The sequence below is a fragment of the Ranitomeya imitator genome, chromosome 3 (assembly GCF_032444005.1).
Source record: "Ranitomeya imitator isolate aRanImi1 chromosome 3, aRanImi1.pri, whole genome shotgun sequence".
In the NCBI taxonomy this organism is placed as follows: domain Eukaryota; kingdom Metazoa; phylum Chordata; class Amphibia; order Anura; family Dendrobatidae; genus Ranitomeya; species Ranitomeya imitator.
Genome location: NC_091284.1, coordinates 668833347 through 668853863, shown reverse-complemented (window position 1 = coordinate 668853863; position 20517 = coordinate 668833347). Strand labels below are relative to the sequence as shown.

The window sequence follows — 20517 nt, the reverse complement described above, 5'->3', positions numbered from 1 at the left end:
TTTAATTATGCCAGCCAGCCACCCTGTGGTGAGGTGAAAAGCTGGAGCATCCCATGACTGCACAGAGCCCTCCCTCTTGTTGCCTCTCCACAGCACAAATCATAAGAGCAAGCCTGCAGATTCTAGTGGGGAGTCTGAAGGACCTGTGATGACATCAGAAGAGGGAGGGCTCTGTGCAGTCATGTGATGCTCCAGCCCGCCCTCTTCATGACATCACACAGGTCCTTATGCCTCAGCATCTAGCACAGCCAGGTACGCAGCGATCTTGTCCCCTCTGGCCCTTGCTGCTGCTCCCTCCTCCTCCAGACACACAGATCTCCCCAGCTGCTGCAGGAATCCTCCGGCGCTGGGAAAACCATGTGTGTCCCTGTTAAAGGAGTATTCATTTGCTGCTCCCCGCTCAGCTGACAGGTGGGCGGGATAGCGGCTAATGAATATTCACTGCACTTTAATCATCGAGACCAGTGGTTTCCCCAGCACTGATTCCAGGCAGCAGGGACATTTTTCTGCCTCCTGCAAGTGGGATCACAGTGCAATCCCACTAGCTGCTGCCCCCTCCACACATGCTACATTCCAACCATAAGACGCACCCACACTTTCCTCCCAAATTTGGAGGAAAAAGAGTGCGTCTTATGGTCGTAAAAATACGGTAAATAAGGAAAAGTTTTCCATATAGCTCTATTTAAATGCCCATATAGCTTATGTCTCTATGTAAAAACCTTTGTGGCTGCTCACAGCCAAATTGTCTACATGTATAGTTATAAGATTGCTTGCTATCTCTATATCCAAAAACAATCAATAACATTAAAGTGCTAAATGATATTCAATATTAGTGCAAAACATGCTGTAGAATACTTGCAGAGGCAAAACCATATTGTGAGGTGCAAAACCAAGCTACTAAATATGGCAGCAATCAAATAAGGATAACTAAGGTGCAGTGGTTAAAGTGCAGGCATGCTACAGGAGGTTTGTAATAGTAAGCTAGATATGAGGGAGGAGGCAAATCAGCTAAATTCAAGGGGTGTACATGACCTGGTTGGCAGGGAGCGTCCCGAAGCACATTTCACGTTAGCTTCTTCTGATGGGGATGTAGAAGAAGATATTTAGTAGCTTGGTTTTGCACCTCACAATATGGTTTTGTCTCTGCAAGTATTCTACAGCATGGTTTGCACTAATATTGAATATCATTTAGCACTGTGCACTTTAATGTTATTGATTGTTGTTGGATATAGAGATAGCAAGCAATCTTATAACTATATATGTAGACAATTTGGCTGTGAGCAGCCACAAAGGTTTTTACATAGAGCCATAAGCTATATGGGCATTTAAATAGAGCTGTATGGAAAACTCTTTTCCTTATTTATGTGTCTATGCTTTATGAATGTTATATTGAGTACCAAATTTGACTGACATATGAGTCCAAAAGCACGATTTGCAAAGAGAAATACGTTGAATTATATAACATTGATTAAAGGGAAGGTGCCATCCCAAAAAATTTTTTTACAGCAACTGTAAAAATGTAAAGAATTAATCTTTACATTTTCTTTAAAAATATTATCATTGTTTATAATTTAGTAAAATATGAAAAATAATTTGAAAAGTTTTGGAATTTCCACTTTTAAACACTAGGGGGAGCAGCTGCTGAAATTTCAGAAAAACCTAGTGTACAAATAGCTCACATTACTGCACTGCAGTAATTATGGGCAGAGTCTGCTGACGTGTGTGATGTCTCCTCTCCTCCCCTTCTGGGTGTTTGCTAAGGGATAAGAGAGGATGATATTCAGGAACCCAGTGAGCAGCCATTTTGTTGGTGACTGCAGAGTATGGCTGCCGTCACACTATCAGTATTTGGTCAGTATTTTACATCAGTATTTGTAAGCCAAAACCAGGAGTGGAACAATTAGAGGAAAAGTATAACAGAAACATGCACCACTTCTGCATTTATCACCCACTCCTGGTTTTGGCTTATAAATACTGATGTAAAATACTGACCAAATACTGCTAGTGTGACGGCAGCCTTAGGCTACTTTCACACTAGCGTTGTTGGCTGTACGTTGCAATGCGTCATTCAGGAGAAAAAACGCATCCTGCAAAGTTGTCTGCAGGATGCGTTTTTTCCCCATAGACTAACATTACCGACACATTGCGACGTATTGCCACACGTCGCAACCGTCGCCACAAAAAAAGCTCCCTCCTCTCCGGACTTTGCAATGGGGCAGCGGAAGCGTCGTAAGACTGCTTCCGCTGCCCACGTCGGGCATTTCTTTCACAGCATGCTTTGGTACGTCGGCCCGACGCACTGCGACGGGCCCGTACCGATGCTAGTGTGAAAGCAGCCTTATACTGACAAGTAGACAGTCACCGAGGATGGCAGGTAGCAAGGATTCTGGGAGATATGTGGTGGAGGGAGCAGGGTGACAGCAGCACAGAGTATTTCAGGAGAGCAGTGTGCTGGTCTATAGGGGCCCCCTGTTCGGTGCGCGGAGCAACCAGGGATTGTACATAGAGCGCTGTCTTTTATATACATGGATGGACCGTCTGCTCCACAGAAATCCAGGAAACATTTCTGCTGATTGATGGCCTGTTCTGATCCAGACTTTGCATACAGACCCCATTCCCCTCCTCAGATCCTGTCTTCCCCATCCTGTCCTGGCGATGTGTGAAAGCGAGGTGACAGGCGCAGTCTGGGGTGACGCTGGGAAGGAAATGTAGCCATATAGTAACAATAAAAATGAGACCCCTCTCTTCAGCTGCCTCACCAGCCTTCCCCTGACTGCACCTAACTGGAGGTCACGCTGTCCCCTCTATTACCCCAGACCCGCGTGCAGGTGCTCAGCCAGAACCACCATAGAATGGGTCCGCTTTCTGAAGATAATACTGCCATAGTGTTCTCACATAATACCACCATACAGATCACACATAATGCCGCCATGTAGATCACACACAATACTATCAAATAGATCACACAATACTGTCATACAGTTCTCACATAATACTGCCAGTGTTCTCACATAATACCGCCATATAGATCACACATAATGCTGCCAGTGTTCTCACAGAATACCGCCATATAGATCACACACAATACCACCATATAATTCTCACAATACTGATCAAGCATAATACCACCATACAGATCACATAATACCGTCATATAGATCTCACATAATGCCATAATACAGCATGACCCCTGCAGCTCCTGTTATCGCACGCATTGAGTTGTGTGTGCAATGGGGAAAGATATGCAGGGGGGAGAGGAGTGCATAGGAGAGGATTAGATACGGTTCACCAGACAGTATCACACAGGATAGGATTAGATACACGGCTCAGCACAGTATCACACAGGATAGGATTAGATACACGGCTCAGCAGACAGTATCACACAGAATAGGATTAGATACACGGCTCAGCATAGTATCACACAGTATAGGATTAGATACATAGGTCAGCAGACAGTATTACACAGGATAGGATTAGATACACAGCTCAGCACAGTATCACACAGGATAGGATTAGATACACGGCTCAGCATAGTATCACACAGGATAGGATTAGATACATGGCTCAGCAGACAGTATCACACAGAATAGGATTAGATACATGGCTCAGCATAGTATCACACAGTATAGGATTAGACAGACAGCTCAGCATAGTATCACACAGGAGAGGATTAGATACATGGCTCAGCACAGTATAGTGATAGATACACGGTCTGATGTCCTGTGAGGAGCTGCAGTGAGAGGCAGGGTCGGAGCAGCACAGAGCCTCCCCCATCCCCCTCTGTTACCTCTCTGCAGCTCCTGATAGAGGACATCAGACCACAGCACTTCACCCTCTAGGGATTCTAGAGATCACAGCCACACACCATAGCAGAGGACAGGGAACGGCCGCTGCTGACAGTGTGAAAGGGGAGGCAGCTGGAGCTGTCTCTCCTATAACTGCGCAGCTCTCAAGTCACAGTGAGTGGAGCTCACACACTGTGGGCTGAAGAAAGATGGCGTCGACCTCCTGCCTCTGCTGTGATGTGGAGACAGCCCAGGGGACGTGGCCACATCAGAGCAGGGAGCAGCACAATGATAGGTATGATAGCTATGGGGTCGGCTCCCGTCCGCAGCCTCCTATGCCCAGGGCTGCCGTATTTGCAGAGTGTAAGTGTCGTGCTGGGAGTCTTAGGCCACATTCACACGTTGCGTCCTGTCCTGCGGGTTCTTCCGCAGCGGATTTGATAAATCTGCAGGGCAAACCCGCTGCGGTTATCCCTGCAGATTTATCTCGGTTTGTCCTGCGGGTTCCACTGCGGGATTTTACCCCTACTATTGATGCTGCATATGCAGCAATATGCAGCATCAATAGTAATGTTAAAAATAATAAAATAATTATATACTCACCCTCTGACGTCCCGATCTCCTCGGCGCTGCAGGCGGCGGTCCGGTTCTAAAGATGCTGTGCGACCAGGATCTTCGTGACGTCACGGTCATGTGACCGCGACGTCACCGCAGGTCCTGGTCGCATAGCAAACCTGAGACCGGATGGCCGCGTGCAGCGCTGAGACTTCAGAGGTGAGTATATCATTATTTTTTTATTTTAATTCTTTTTTTTTTTACTCAAATATGGTTCCCGGGGCCTGGAGGAGAGTCTCCTCTCCTCCACCCCGGGTATAACCCGCACATTATCCGCTTACTTGTGTGCACAGCCCCATTTCTATGGGTGCAGAATCGCTGCGATTCTGCACAAAGAAGTGACATGGTCCTTCTTTTTTTCTGCAGCAATTCAGCGTGGTTTTTTCGGGATTTTCCTCAATGTGGGCACAGCGGTTTTTGTTTTCCATAGGGTAACATTGTACTGTATCCTGCATGGAAAACAGCTGCGGACCCACAGCGGCAAAATCACGGCGGTTCCGCAGTAAAAACCGCATAGTGTGAACATACCCTTACACTCCTACAAAGCAAAATGGCGGCGCCCAGTGGCTGCAAAAATAATTAATGATAAAAAAAGATATTAAAGTAAAAAAAAATAATTTTGTATTAAAAATAATTGTTTATATAAACAATCATTTTTAATACAAAAACAAAATTGCGGCACCTTCCCTTTAACATTCAAGAAAGCTTTGCTCTATATAGAAGGTAGCCCTTTTTGAGGAACCTTTGAGAGAAAAAAATTCTTTATATGCTCTTGATATTTATCCATTTTTTTGAATATGCTTATGGCATGGGTATAGTAATTCCTGTGTTCCCAGGTCCATATGTGTGTATTTATCCACTGAATCTTTTTAAACAGTTGTGTGTTAATATTTGTTACATTTTTTTGAATTTTTACTTGGCATGTGCTTCAGTTATTTGTAGGCAGTATGTTATTTTGAAAGCGCCATTTGTGACTAGGTAATTTCTTTTTGGTTATATTTATACTAATCATATTGCTCCTTTTGTATTTTGCAGCAGGAACACACAGGAAGCTCTGAATCCCGAGGATGAAGTTGATGAGTTCTTGGCAAGAGCAATAGATGCACGAAGTATTGATCAGCTGCGTAAAGATCACGTTAAAAAATTCATCCTCACTTTTCAAACCCCGGACCTCGAGAAAAAGGTAACATGCACTAGAATGAGCACTCTTGGCGCCTCATTTAATTGCCTGGCTACCATAGATCTAAAGATATACTCAAATTCTATTTTCCAAATGTCATTTGTTGTTCCAGCACTAATAGAATAAAAATGACTATGAAGAGCACAGATAAGACTTCACTAATCAATATGAATAGGAAATTGTGTGCCAATTACCTTTATTTTTATTGATGTTTTCAATATAAATTGAGCTTATTCAACTGCTGAAGTTAAAGGGTTTTTCTACTGTCACCAAATATTTGACCCCGCAACTTCAACTCTATCTTTTTATTCTTTTTGTGTTTTGTTTTTTTTAAACCTAAGGTTGCAGAGACATAGTGACACACAGACTGCAAATCATGTCCTCCGAAAGAATCGCTATTAAAGTCACTGTGTCTTTGTGTGATCGCGTGTGTCGTGGTATTTCCAAATAGATAATATACTATTATGCTGACTATATATGACTTAATGATGCCTGCTGGCTGCTGCGAACTGTTTTTCTTGATGTGGAAAAATGTGTTTATTTTTAAAATAATAATAAAATAATAGCTCAGAAAACAACTTCAAAATATTTTATTATTCACTTATATTCAATTTTATATATATATACAGTGGGGCAAAAAAGTATTTAGTCAGTCAGCAATAGTGCAAGTTCCACCACTTAAAAAGATGAGAGGCGCCTGTAATTTACATCATAGGTAGACCTCAACTATAGGAGACAAACTGAGAAAAAAAAATCCAGAAAATCACATTATCTGTTTTTTTAACATTTTATTTGCCTATTATGGTGGAAAATAAGTATTTGGTCAGAAACAAAATTTAATCTCAATACTTTGTAATATATCCTTTGTTGACAATGGCAGAGGTCAAACGTTTTCTGTAAGTCTTCACAAGGTTGCCACACACTGTTGTTGGTATGTTGGCCCATTCCTCCATGCAGATCTCCTCTAGAGCAGTGATGTTTTTGGCTTTTCGCTTGGCAACACGGACTTTCAACTCCCTCCAAAGGTTTTCTATAGGGTTGAGATCTGGAGACTGGCTAGGCCACTCCAGGACCTTGAAATGCTTCTTACGAAGCCACTCCTTCGTTGCCCTGGTGGTGTGCATTGTCATGTTAAAAGACCCAGCCATGTTTCATCTTCAATGCCCTTGCTGATGGAAGGAGGTTTGCACTCAAAATCTCACGATACATGGCCCCATTCATTCTTTTATGTACCCGGATCAGTCGTCCTGGCCCCTTTGCAGAGAAACAGCCCCAAAGCATGATGTTTCCACCACCATGCTTTACAGTAGGTATGGTGTTTGATGGATGCAACTCAGTATTCTTTTTCCTCCAAACACAACAAGTTGTGTTTCTACCAAACAGTTCCAGTTTGGTTTCATCAGACCATAGGACATTCTCCCAAAACTCCTCTGGATCATCCAAATGCTCTCTAGCAAACTTCAGACGGGCCCGGACATGTACTGGCTTAAGCAGTGGGACACGTCTGGCACTGCATGATCTGAGTCCATGGTGGCGTAGTGTGTTACTTATGGTAGGCCTTGTTACATTGGTCCCAGCTCTCTGCAGTTCATTCACTAGGTCCCCCCGCGTGGTTCTGGGATTTTTGCTCACCGTTCTTGTGATCATTCTGACCCCACGGGGTGGGATTTTGCGTGGAGCCCCAGATCGAGGGAGATTATCAGTGGTCTTGTATGTCTTCCATTTTCTAACTATTGCTCCCACTGTTGATTTCTTCACTCCAAGCTGGTTGGCTATTGCAGATTCAGTCTTCCCAGCCTGGTGCAGGGCTACAATTTTGTTTCTGGTGTCCTTTGACAGCTCTTTGGTCTTCACCATAGTGGAGTTTGGAGTCAGACTGTTTGAGGGTGTGCACAGGTGTCTTTTTATACTGATAACAAGTTTAAACAGGTGCCATTACTACAGGTAATGAGTGGAGGAAAGAGGAGACTCTTAAAGAAGAAGTTACAGGTCTGTGAGAGCCAGAAATCTTGATTGTTTGTTTCTGACCAAATACTTATTTTCCACCATAATATGCAAAAAAAATGATAAAAAAACAGACAATGTGATTTTCTGGATGTTTTTTTCTCAGTTTGTCTCCCATAGTTGAGGTCTACCTATGATGTAAATTACAGACGCCTCTCATCTTTTTAAGTGGTGGAACTTGCACTATTGCTGACTGACTAAATACTTTTTTGCCCCACTGTATATATATATATATATATATATATATATATATATATATATATATATATATATATATATATATATATATATATACTCAATTATATGCCCTCAATTTTTCTTTTTTGTGTATTGCAGTATTCTAAGAAAGTGGATGATCGCTTTGGAGGTTACGTCGCCTGCACCTTGCTGGTCTTCTGTTTCATTTGTTTCATTCAAATTGTCATATTTCCCCAGTAAGTACACAAATGTTAGTGACTTTATAAAAGAATTACCCTCTCTTGACAACACACTTATTATGCCCCCTATTAGGCCAGAGGAGGTTAAAGGGATTGTCTTTTTTTTTTTTTTTTAATTTTTATTTTTTATAAGCACCAAACCCTATACACAGTCAGCAGTCCCCCTGCTGTTCAAGCTTTCAACTGCTGGCTCCAGCCAATCGCTAACCTCAGTAGTCTGTTTGCCATCTACATTGGCAAAACTTCTCAGCCCAGTGATTGGCTGCAACGATCATATTTTGTGGACATTATATCACCGCTCCAGTCGTATCAACTTGGTATATTGCCAACAATGGAGAGTTGATGCTCAAGTAGCGGTGGAGGGGTCACTGCTGATTATTTTTATGTTAGAAGAAGCCTTTGGAATAAAATTTAAATGGACAGCCCAGTGACCAAAGTAGCCAACCATATCTATATCCCGGTCTGACTTGGCATCTGTTATATGAAACCGGTTAGATTGCAAGATCTATAAATGGATGTTGCAAGTAGAACGGTTAGCGTAAAACCTGTTAGCGACATCCATCTGAAATTAGAACCTTGAGGCTCCATCTACTAGTGCCAACAGCTGGAACCTCCATGATACAGACACCTGAAATAAGAATCAGTTTAACCCCTTAGTGACAGAGCCAATTTGGTACTTAATGACCGAGCCAATTTTTACAATTCTGACCACTGTCACTTTATGAGGTTATAACTCTGGAACGCTTTTAACGGATCCTGCTGATTCAGAGATTGTTTTTTCGTGACATATTGTACTTCATGTTAGTGGTAACATTTCTTCTATATTACTTGCGATTATTTATGAAAAAAATGGAAATATGGCAAAAAAAAATTAAATTTTGCAATTTTCAAACTTTGTATTTTTATGCCCTTAAATCAGAGAGATATGTCACACAAAATAGTTAAAAAATAACATTTCCCACATGTTTACTTTACATCAGCACAATTTTGGAAACAATTTTTTTTTTTAATTAGGGAGTTATAAGGGTTAAAAGTTGACCAGCAATTTCTCATTTTTACAACACCATTTTTTTTTAGGAACCACATCACATTTGAAGTCATTGTGAGGGGTCTATATGATAGAAAATAATGAAGTGTGACACCATTCTAAAAACTGCACCCCTCAAGGTGCTCAAAACCACATTCAAGAAGTTTATTAACCCTTTACGTGCTTCACAGGAACTGAAACAATGTGGAAGGAAAAAATGAACATTTAACTTTTTTTTGCAAACATTTTACTTCGAAACCATTTTTTTTAATTTAGTAAACCACTGTTTGGGCGCACCGCAGAGCTTGGAATTGAAGGAGCGGCTTTTGACTTTTTCAATGCAGAATTGGCTGGAATTGAGATTGGATGCCATGTCACGTTTAGAGAGCCCCTGTTGTGCCCAAACAGTGGAAACCCCCCAAAAGTGACACCATTTTGGAAACTAGACCCCTTAAGGAACTTATCTAGATGTGTGGTAAGCACTTTAAACCCCCAAGTGCTTCACAGAAGTTTATAACGTAGATCCGTGAAAATAAAAAATTGCATTTGTTTACACAAAAATGATCTTTTCACCCACAAATTCTTATTTTCACAAGGGTAACAGGAGAAATTAGACCACAAAACTTGTGCGATTTCTCCTGAGTACGTCGATACCCCATATGTAGGGGTAAACCACTGTTTGGGCGCACCGCAGAGCTTGAAAGAGAAGGAGTGCCATTTTACTTTTTCAATGTAGAATTGGCTGGAATTGAGATCGCACACCATGTCGCGTTTGGAGAGCCCCTGATGTGCCTAAACAGTGGAAACCCCCCACAAGTCACACCATTTTGGAAACTAGACCCATTAAGGAACTTATCTAGATGTGTTGTGAGAACTTTGAATGCCCAAGTGCTTCACAGAAGTTTATAATGCAGAGTCGTGAAAAAAAAAAGATTTTTTTAGCCCCCAAGTTTTTTTTCCACAAGGGTAACAGGAGAAATTGGACCCCAAACGTTGTTGTCCAATTTATCCAGAGTACGCTGATGCCCCATATGTGGGGGTAAACCACTGTTTGGGCGCACGGCAGAGCTCAGAAGGGAGGGAGCACCATTTGACTTTTTGAGCACAAAATTGGCTGTCGTGTTTGGAGACCCCCTGATGTACCTAAACAGTGGAAACCCCCCAATTCTAGCTCCAACCCTAACCCCAACACACCCCTAACCCTAATCCCAACCCGATCCATAATCCTAATCACAACCCTAACGATAATCACAACCCTAACCCCCAAAACAACCCTAATCTCAACCCTAACCATAACCCTAAATCCAACACACCCCTAATCCTAATCTCAACCCTAACCTCAAACTTAACCCTAAAGGTACCTTCACACTCAGCGACGCTGCAGCGATACCGACAACGATGTCGATCGCTGCAGCGTTGCTGTTTGGTCGCTGGAGAGCGTCACACAGACAGCTCTCCAGCGACCAACGATCCTGAGGTCCCCGGTAACGAGGGTAAACATCGGGTTACTAAGCGCAGGGCCGCACTTAGTAACCCGATGTTTACCATGGTTACCAGCGTAAACGTTAAAAAAACAAACACTACATACTTACCTTCAGCTGTCTGTTTTGGCAGACCGTCGTCACAAAAAAAAGTTCAATGTAACCTTTTTTTTGTACATCGCGTCTGCCATTTCTGACCGCGCATGCGTGGCCGTAACTCTGCCCCCTCCTAGGACATAGACTGGGCAGCGGATGGATTGAAAAACTGCATCCACTGCCCACGTTGTGCACAATTTTCACAACGTGCGTCGGTACGTCGGGCCGACGCATTGCAACGGCCCCATACCGACGCAAGTGTGAAAGAAGTCTAACCCTAGCCGTAACCCTAACCATAAATTTAGCCCCAATAACCCTAATTTTAGCCCCAACTCCTCTAGCTGCCGGCCGGCATATCATGGCGGGCGCACTGCGCATGCGCCCGCCATTTTCTTTCCCGATGAAGAAGCCGGCGGGCAGGAGGGGATGCAGGAGTATCCGGGGACACCGGTAAGTATAACAGGGTCCCAAAATCCCCCTATTTCTCTGTCCTCTGATGTGCGATCACATCAGAGGACAGAGAATGACAGATCGCTTTTTTTTTTCTTTTCTTTATGCGACCGCCGGTAAACAGTTAATTACCGGCGATTGCAAAACAGGGGTCGGTAAAAACCAACCCCGATCATGTTCTTTGGGGTCTCTGCTACCCCTGGCAGCTGAGACCCCAAAGATATTCCGGGTGGCGGGCGCACTGCGCATGCGCCCGCCATTTTTTTGCCGGAAAAAGATGGCGGCGCCCATCGGGAGCCACGAGGAGCAGCGGGGGAGACAGGTGAGTATCGGGAGGCTATCAGGGACCCCATTTCTCTGTCCTCTGATGTGCGATCACATCGGAAGACAGAGAAATTAAATGGGAAATTGCGTTTTTTGGGGGGGGTTTTGCGACCGCCAGTAAACGGTTAATTACCGGCGATCGCAACCCGGGGGGTCAGTAAAAAAAAAACCCGAATCATGTTCTCTGGGGTCTCGGCTACCCCCGGCAACTGAGACCCCAGAGATAATACGACTCTGGGGGGCGCTATTCACTTTTTCCACAGCGCCGTTAATTAACGGCGCTGTGGTTTAAGTACCCTTAACTGCCGCCGTTAAAAGGCGTATTGGCGGTCGTTAAGGGGTTAAGAAACAATGGTCGTTTTCCTTAATTACACTGAGCCGCCACAGAGATCGGTAAACTAATATCACAAATCATATTTTCTTTGAGTCACAATTGGCTCTACATTCGATAATTGACTGGAAGAAGCAGGAGATATTGCCTAATAATTGCAAACTATTGTCCTTGGGGAGATCATAGTAATTGTTGAATTACTCTGGTTAATTGTTGTTGTTTTTTTTTTTTTTTCTTTCTTTCATGCAGTTCCTTTCTCATGCTCGGAGTCTACTCCAGTATCTTCATCATTTTGGCCAATATTCTCTTTGTGTGTGCCGTGTATTCTTGCATAAAGGTGAGCAGGTGTGCAAATTAAAATGAGCTGAAGGGAAATGTGTTTTTATAAGTCGTTCACGATCTTTGTTTTCTATATTAGCTGTGCCCATCAATCTTGCAACGAGTGTCCCGGAAGATTGTCCAGTCACGTACAAACAGCACCCTCATTGGGATCTTCACCATCTTACTTGTGTTCACCTCCGCCTTTGTTAACATGGTAAGTTTCTACATATACTAACTTGGAATATCAGTAGTTTGTATCCCCCAGATCAGGAGTCTCAATCAGGCTGCCCACAAAGCATTTTTTTTGTGGCCCACAGACAGGAATGGGTTTGGCCAGGTGGCAGGAGGCAACTACCCCCTGGGCCAGGCATCCTGCATCTGTTAAGGGACGCCCAACTGGCTGCTGCTTTAGCGACTGCAGGGCAACACTCTACATTTAAACATGTGAGATTGCCGGCTCGGCCTCATTGCTGCACAGCAGACCCACCCACATAGTGTGTTGTGCCCACCCACGTCTGCTGAATAAACATCCCTCAACATCCGGCGCTGCTTCTACCCTGAGAGGATCTCAAAGCATGCTGGTCAGTCATACCAGGAGCAAGTTAATGCTACGTGGTTGGCTGCAGACCCCCTCATATGCCATCGTATTTCCACGTGAATATATACATTTAGAATTCTATGTACGTGTGTGTGTGTGTCTGTATATGTGTGTATATATATATATATATCCTACTATATAAAGCTGAATGTGTGTGTGCGTGTCCGGGATTGGCATCTGCACCGTCGCAGCTACAGCCACAAAATTTTGCACAGTCACACGTCTGGACCCTGAGAGCGTCATAGGCTACGTTGTGAGGTGAAATTTTAACCCCGCGCTTTCCAATTCACCAAACAATTTTGCCCCTATCTACATAATAGGTAAAAAGTTAAATGAAAAGTGTTGGAGGCGTCGCAGCTACAGCCACAAAATTTTGCACAGTCACACGTCTGGACCCTGAGAGCGTCATAGGCTACGTTGTGAGGTGAAATTTTAACCCCGCGCTTTCCAATTCACCAAACAATTTTGCCCCTATCTACATAATGGGGAAAAAAGTGAAAGGAAAAGTGTTGGAGGCGTCGCAGCTACAGAAACAAAATTTTGCACAGTCACACGTCTGGACCCTGAGAGCGTCATAGGCTACGTTGTGAGGTGAAATTTTAACCCCGCGCTTTCCAATTCACCAAACTAATTTTCCCCTATCTACATAATGGGGAAAAGTGAAAGGAAAAGTGTTGGAGGCAAATTGACAGCTGCCAGATGTGAACAAGGGGGACTTAAAGAATGAGAGCGATGGCGCAAAAGAGTATATACCGATCAGTTGCTAAGGTGGGGCCCCGACATGAGATACTCACCACACATGGGGATATGAACACACACACAAAATGCGCCACACACTACCACGTGCTTGAACACATATACCACCCTCAGCACACATTTCACCACACATACACCAACCTCGCCACATAAAAGTCGAAGCACAAAAGTCGCCGCTCAAAACTCGCCACGCGCAAAACTCGCCACATGCAAAAACTAGGCTCACGCAAAACTCGCCACAAGTGCAAAACTCACCTCATGGAAAACTCGCCACACGCAAAACTTGCACACGCGGAAAAATTGCCACATGCACAAAATTTGCAACACATGCAAAAGTTGCCTCACACAAAACTTGCACATACTCAAAAGGCACCAGACATAAAACTCACCACGCGCAAAACTCGCCATGCGCAAAACTTGCTGCACACAACTTGCTACACTAACCTGTTACATGCAACTCGCACACAAAAAGTTGCTACACGCATGTTGCCACACAAAACTCATCTCACAAAAGTCGCTACATGCATGTCGCCACACACAACTCAACACACACAACTTGACAAACGAAACTCGCCCTAAAACACACACAAGTCTGGTATTCGCCTTCAAAAATAAAAATCTGATTAATAAGCAGACAAACTACAAGAGCAACAAATGTGTAATGTATAGGAAATACAGCAGCTGTCAGTCACATGACCTGTCTATTATGTGTATGTGTGAGCTAATATATACTGCCAGGGGGAGGGCTTCCTGTTGGCTGGGGATTTATCAGGCTGCCAATTTAGCTTACAAATACTGAGGTAAAAATACTGAGCAAATAATGTGTTAACGAGGTCTAATACAGGAGATCACACAGGTATATACTATATACAGGGGAGATGACACACAGATATATACTATATACAGGAGAGATAGCACACAGGTATATACTATATAGAGGAGGAGATGACATACAGGTACATACTATATACAGGAGGAGATGACATACAGGTTTATACTAAATACAGGAGGAGATGACACACAGGTATATACTATATACAGGAGCAGATTACCTACAGGTATATACTATATACAGGAGGAGATGACATACAGGTATATGCTATATATAGAAGATGACATATAGGTATATACTATATACAGGAGGAGATGACACACAGATATATACTATATACAGGGGAGATGACACACAGGTATATACTATATACAGGAGGAGATGACATACAGGTATATACTATATATAGAAGGAGATGACATACAGGTATATACTATATATAGGAGGAGATGACATACAGGTATATACTATATACAGGGGAGATGACATACAGGTATATACTATATATAGGAGGAGATGACATACAGGTATATACTATATATAGGAGGAGATGACATACAGGTATATACTATATACAGGGGAGATGACACACAGCAGGTATATACTATATACAGGGGAGATGACATACAGGTATATACTATATACAGGAGATGACATACAGGTGTATACTATATATAAGGGAGATGACAAACATGTATATACTGAGGTGAAAATGAGAGGTGTGAGGTGAAAATGAAAAGGTGTGAGTGCAAAATGAGAGGAGTGAGGGAAAATAGTGTAGTGATTGGAAAATGACAGATGTGAGGTCGAAATGACAAGTGTTGGGGGGAATGAGAGGAGTGAGGGAGAAAATGAGAGGTGTGAGGGAGAAAATGAGAGGTGTGAGGGAGAAAATTAGAGATGTGAGGGGGAAAATGAGAGGCGTGATGGGAAAATAAGAGAAGTGACGTGCTATAACTAACCACAGATATTTACTATGCCCAGGCAACGCCGGGATATATATATATATAGTTTTTGGCAAAGCCAGTTCACCGCTTTGATGAAACAGGAATGAATCCAACCTGTGGTTACAGTTCGCACGGAAAACTGACTAGACTAAACCGAATAGCCTCATAAGTACGGAGGACCGTGATCAACCACAAAATCTGTAAACTGGCAACAAAAGGCCCCCAACACAGCGTAAAGAATCAATAATGTCTTTATTGAAAATACAAATTTTAAAATGTTTTAAGGAGATAAGAGCAAACTGGAAAACACGATGGAAAGAAACATACAGTGGATGGAACTTGTATGATGACAGTATCCTGGGTCATGCATATCTAAGATCAAGGGAACTATTTAGAGCAGCAAAGTAAAAACCACAGATACATATAAATACCCAGAGTTCAGTTCCATCCAATGTACCCCCTTGACGTGCGTTTCGATAGTAAAGTCTTCCTCAGAAGGGGTTCCCTTGATCTTTGATATGCATGACACTGTCCCTGATTGCCCTTAGGGAATTATGCACTTTATACTATACTAAAAGTTTTTTTCCTGAGGCCAATCAGGGACAGTACTCAGGAACTGAACTCTGGGTATTTATATGTATCTGTGGTTTTTACTTTGCTGCTCTAAATAGTTCCCTTGATCTTAGATATGCATGACCCAGGATACTGTCATCATACAAGTTCCATCCACTGTATGTTTCTTTCCATCGTGTTTTCCAGTTTGCTCTTATCTCCTTAAAACATTTTAAAATTTGTATTTTCAATAAAGACATTATTGATTCTTTACGCTGGGGACTTTTGTTGCTAGCGCACGGAAAACTGATTGGGATAATCTCGTGAGAATGCTAAGTCATCTGGGTAATTTCGCAATGCATCCTGGGAACAGAAGATGGCGACAGCCGCGCGCGTATCGCCGGAGCTTCGGTGGATCCCAGGGGGTGAGTATGTAACTATTTTTTATTTTAATTATTTTTTTTTAACAGGGATATGGTGCCCACACTGCTGTATACTGCGTGGGCTGTGTTCGATACCGCATGGCTGCTATATACTACATAGGCAGTGTTATATACTATGTGAGCTGTGTGATATACTCCGTGGGCTGTGCAATATATTACGTGGCCACTGTTATATACTGTGTGGGCAGTGTTATACACTACATGGCTGCTATATACTGCGTGGGCTGTGCTATATATTACGTGGCCAGTGTTATATACTACGTCGCCTGTGTTATATACTGCGTGGCTGCTATATACTGCGTGGGCTGTTTAATATAGTATGTGGCTGTTATATACTGCGTGGCCACTGTTATATATTACGTGGCCTGTATTAACGCATCGGGTATTCTACAATATGTATGTATATAGCAGCCACATAGTATATAGCACAGGCCACGTAGTATTTGACTGCTATATACTACATGGCTCCTATATACTACGTGGCCTGTGCTATATACTATGTGGCTCCTATATACATACATAAATACATATTCTAGAATACCCGATGCGTTAGAATCGGGCCAACCATCTGTGTATTATGGTGTGTAGGTGTGGGAAAACACATTTTTGCGCTTTAGTGTTATCTAGTAAGTTAAATAACTGGATAATGGGGACTGTCGCGCTAACCAGCTTGCTATTAAAACATTAAAAAACTAAAAAAGGTTTTGGTATAATGAGGTAGATTGTTGTATTGGTAGATAATAATAGTTGTTAGGGTACCGTCACACAGTGCAATTTTCATCGCTACGACGGTACGATCCGTGACGCTCCAGCGTCGTAACAATATCGCTCCAGCGTCGTAGACTGCTGTCACACTTTGCAATCTACGACGCTGGAGCGATAATTTCATGACGTATGTGCGATGTAGAAGCCGTTGGTTACTATGCGCACATCGTATACGATATATGTTACACCATGCGATCATGCCGCCACAGCGGGACACTAGACGACGAAAGAAAGTTTCAAACGATCTGCTACGACGTACGATTCTCAGCGGGGTCCCTGATCGCAGGAGCGTGTCAGACACTGCGATATCGTAACTATATCGCTCGAACGTCACAAATCGTGCCGTCGTAGCGATCAAAATTGCACTGTGTGACGGTACCCTTACTTGCAGACGTGGAACAATCAGATACACAGATACAGAGAAAGAGATGCTGTAATAGTTACATATATTAGTATGTAACTGATAGTCCTTAGACAAATAAAAAGATTGATTAGTCCTTGGTACAGGGGAATAGCATTCTTATATGTCCACATAATTGTGTAAAAATCCCACCTAAAGTGAAGCAAAAGATGAAGGAAAAAGTGAAGTCCTACTGTGTGGAGGGGTCGGATCCTCTTCCTCCAGAGGAGGACGGGGGTGAGTCGGCGTGTTCAGCGCTCCTGCACATGTTGACGTCCATGCGCTGCAGCGTAATGTATATGTAACTGTTACAGCATCTTTCTCTGGATCTGTTTTACACTTGCGCAAGTAACAACTATTATTAGTATCTACCAATACAGCGATCTACCTCATTATTCCAAAAACGAGAAAAAAAAAGGTTTTATAACAAGCTTATTGGCAGGATAGTCCCCATTATCCAGTTATTTTACCATTACACGGGTCCTCACACAGGACCCGCTTTACTATCAGCAGCATCCAGCTACTATCACTCCTAGCTAGTGATGAGCGAGCGTGCTTGGCTAAGGTGTTATCCAAGCACGCTCGTGTCCTAATCGAAAAGTTTTGGTGTACTCGGGAAAAAAAAAAGCTCGAGCCGCTGCTGCATGTCTCGCGGCTTTTCAATAGTCAGTCGCAACACATGCATGGATTGCCTATTTGTTGGACAATTGCAACACATGCAGGGTTTGCCTAGTAGCCACGAGACATGCAGCTACGGGGACTCGAGCATTTGTTTCGAGCACACAGAAAATATTCGACTAGGACACAAGCATGCTCAGATAACACCTTGACAGAGCCTGCTCGCTCATCACTGCTCCTAATCCTTGAGCGCAAGTATTTTCATAATATTTCACATACTTAGTAGGTTGATAAGGGCTCTTTCACATTTGTGTTAGGGCAGTCCTATTGTCTTTTCCATTTTAAGAACAGACAAGTGAAAGAATATGTGCCAAATGTGTTACTGCATAACAGAAAAACAGAAGTGCCATGGCCCCTGGGGCCTTCTGACTCTGTGCCTTTCTGTTATGCAGTAGATCCATTTTATACTTTGAAGGGTTTGTGTGGGCAGAAAATATTGATGACCAATCATTTGATGTCTGATGCAGTGGCTGATGGAAGTGAACACATTGAGCTGAGTGGCTGAGGGCAGCTCCATTAGATGTGTAGCATCAGGTATTGCAGAACAGCTCCTACCCTTCTGAACAGGAGTTGTGCGGCCGTACCTTCCAGGGCCGTGACACATGTGCTCAGCAGCTCTATTCAATGTGTTTAGCCCCAACCTAAATGTAACGATGCTGCCTGCGCCCTAACAAGATTTTTTAAGTGACCCCACTCCCTATTTTAGTATGAGATCCCTGCTCTAGATAATGACTCCTTAATTAATCATGTTAATGAAATGTTTTTGTTCTGCCCATTGTAGTGTCGGATTGTCCTTTCCAATATTTCCCTAGTCATTCCCATCACATTCTCTTGTTCTAGTTTGCCTGTAATCACCAGAGTCTGGCTGAATGTGCTGCTCAGGAACTGAACATCAGTAAGGATTCTGTGAATGCCTGCCATTTCCAAATGCTTAACTATAACCTTAGTATGGAAGCTGCTCCCTGCGGCTCTGACCGACCATCTTGCAACTTCCCAGAGGTAGGAACAAAAACATTGTAAAATGTTGGTGACAATATCACTAAAATAATTTCGCTGGCTACCTTCCTTTAAATCACTTCTCCAGCGATTATTTTTCCCTCCCAGTGCTGGAGTGGTGCCTTAATTGTGAGCCCCCTGCCCCTGTTCTTATACTCACAATCCGGCAGTTTCACCTTTTACCGACACCGCTCCAGTACTGCGATACCATGTTGTGCCCATAACTTTGTAACCGACTGGAGGGACTCCGGAAAAGGATGAAGGAGGCGGCAGGTGATTATATGGCAGGCGGCAGGGCAATTACTTTTTAGGCACCACTCCAATGGTGCAATAAAAAAAATGGTGCTTTAAGCGAGTTTGATAACAAAAGTTGGCAGGCCTAATAGCCATGTGTAATAATTGTATATGTGGCTCTATTTTCTGGGATCATGGAGTGATTTATAATAGTTTGTCTATAATTTGATAACCATTGCAGTGTTGTGAGCAAGAATGCGACCTGGTGCTTGAAGCTGGACAATTATGGTGTTTCAAAAAAAAAAAAAGTCCTGTACTCTTTTCTTTTTGACAGTACTTCAACTACAGTATTCTGCTGAGTCTTCTGGCCTGCTCCGTGTTCCTACAGATCAGCAGCATTGGGAAGCTAGCACTCATGCTCTCCATCCAGATTCTCTACATTATCATCGTGGAAGCCCCTGAGGTTGTTCTTTTTGACAATTATGACCTGTTGGTGACTGCTAATGCACTGTAAGTCTTAATCTTTTATTGTGTGTATGACCTGCCATGTAATTACAGCTCACTGAGGATACAATAGATTTATTTTCTAAGCTCTAAAACGAGAGGAGTTTAATATTAAAGAAAAACTCTAGCATATTTTTTTGCATGCATAATACTTACTGACCTTTCCAGTATTTCCTCTGATGTGTAGGCAGGAATCTGTCTTCCAAGATCATATCACCTATCAAATCCTTCCTGGCCATTCAGCTCCACCCTTTTTGTTCTTCTGTTAACCTACCTCATGCAGCTGAATATGTGATTTCTGCCTTTTATAAGAGCATTGATATAGTTGGTGCTTTGGCTTGATTATGCTGTTGTGTGCATATTTCAGTATAGTCCTATAACATATAGGCAGAAGCTAAGGAAGACCGCCAATTGGTGCAAAAACTGCCAGAGAAAGTTATCACAAGCAGAAGGCAGCATTGAAGCTACGTTACTTGGGGTACTTTGAGTCTTTGTCACTCATCTATCACTATTTCCCTTAGGACTTGGAGCAGAGCAAGTGCAATGTGATGAAACTGCATTCACTCTTTGAAGCAGAGGCATTATGGGAAATGTAATCTGCACTTTTGAAACAACATATATACGTAATATACAAATGACTCATTTTTATATACATATATACGACTCTTTTTTTCCCTGCAGGTTAAATAGGGTTGCAAAATAAATCACAACTAGACTCCTAGTAAAATTCTAGTGAAGCAAAAGATATGACTAAGAAAAAT

The 20517-nt window shown here is 42.8% G+C and overlaps 1 protein-coding gene across 1 annotated transcript in view; it reads left to right on the top strand.

Moving 5' to 3' along the window:
- ADCY6 (adenylate cyclase 6) overlaps positions 1-20517 on the top strand; it is a 299518-nt gene that overhangs the window by 262904 nt on the left and 16097 nt on the right. Inside the window, exons 12-17 of the mRNA XM_069758332.1 lie at positions 5436-5583; positions 7921-8018; positions 11980-12067; positions 12149-12265; positions 18863-19021; positions 19587-19762. Coding sequence (XP_069614433.1) covers positions 5436-5583; positions 7921-8018; positions 11980-12067; positions 12149-12265; positions 18863-19021; positions 19587-19762 — 786 coding nt within the window. The remainder of the gene's footprint in view (positions 1-5435; positions 5584-7920; positions 8019-11979; positions 12068-12148; positions 12266-18862; positions 19022-19586; positions 19763-20517) is intronic.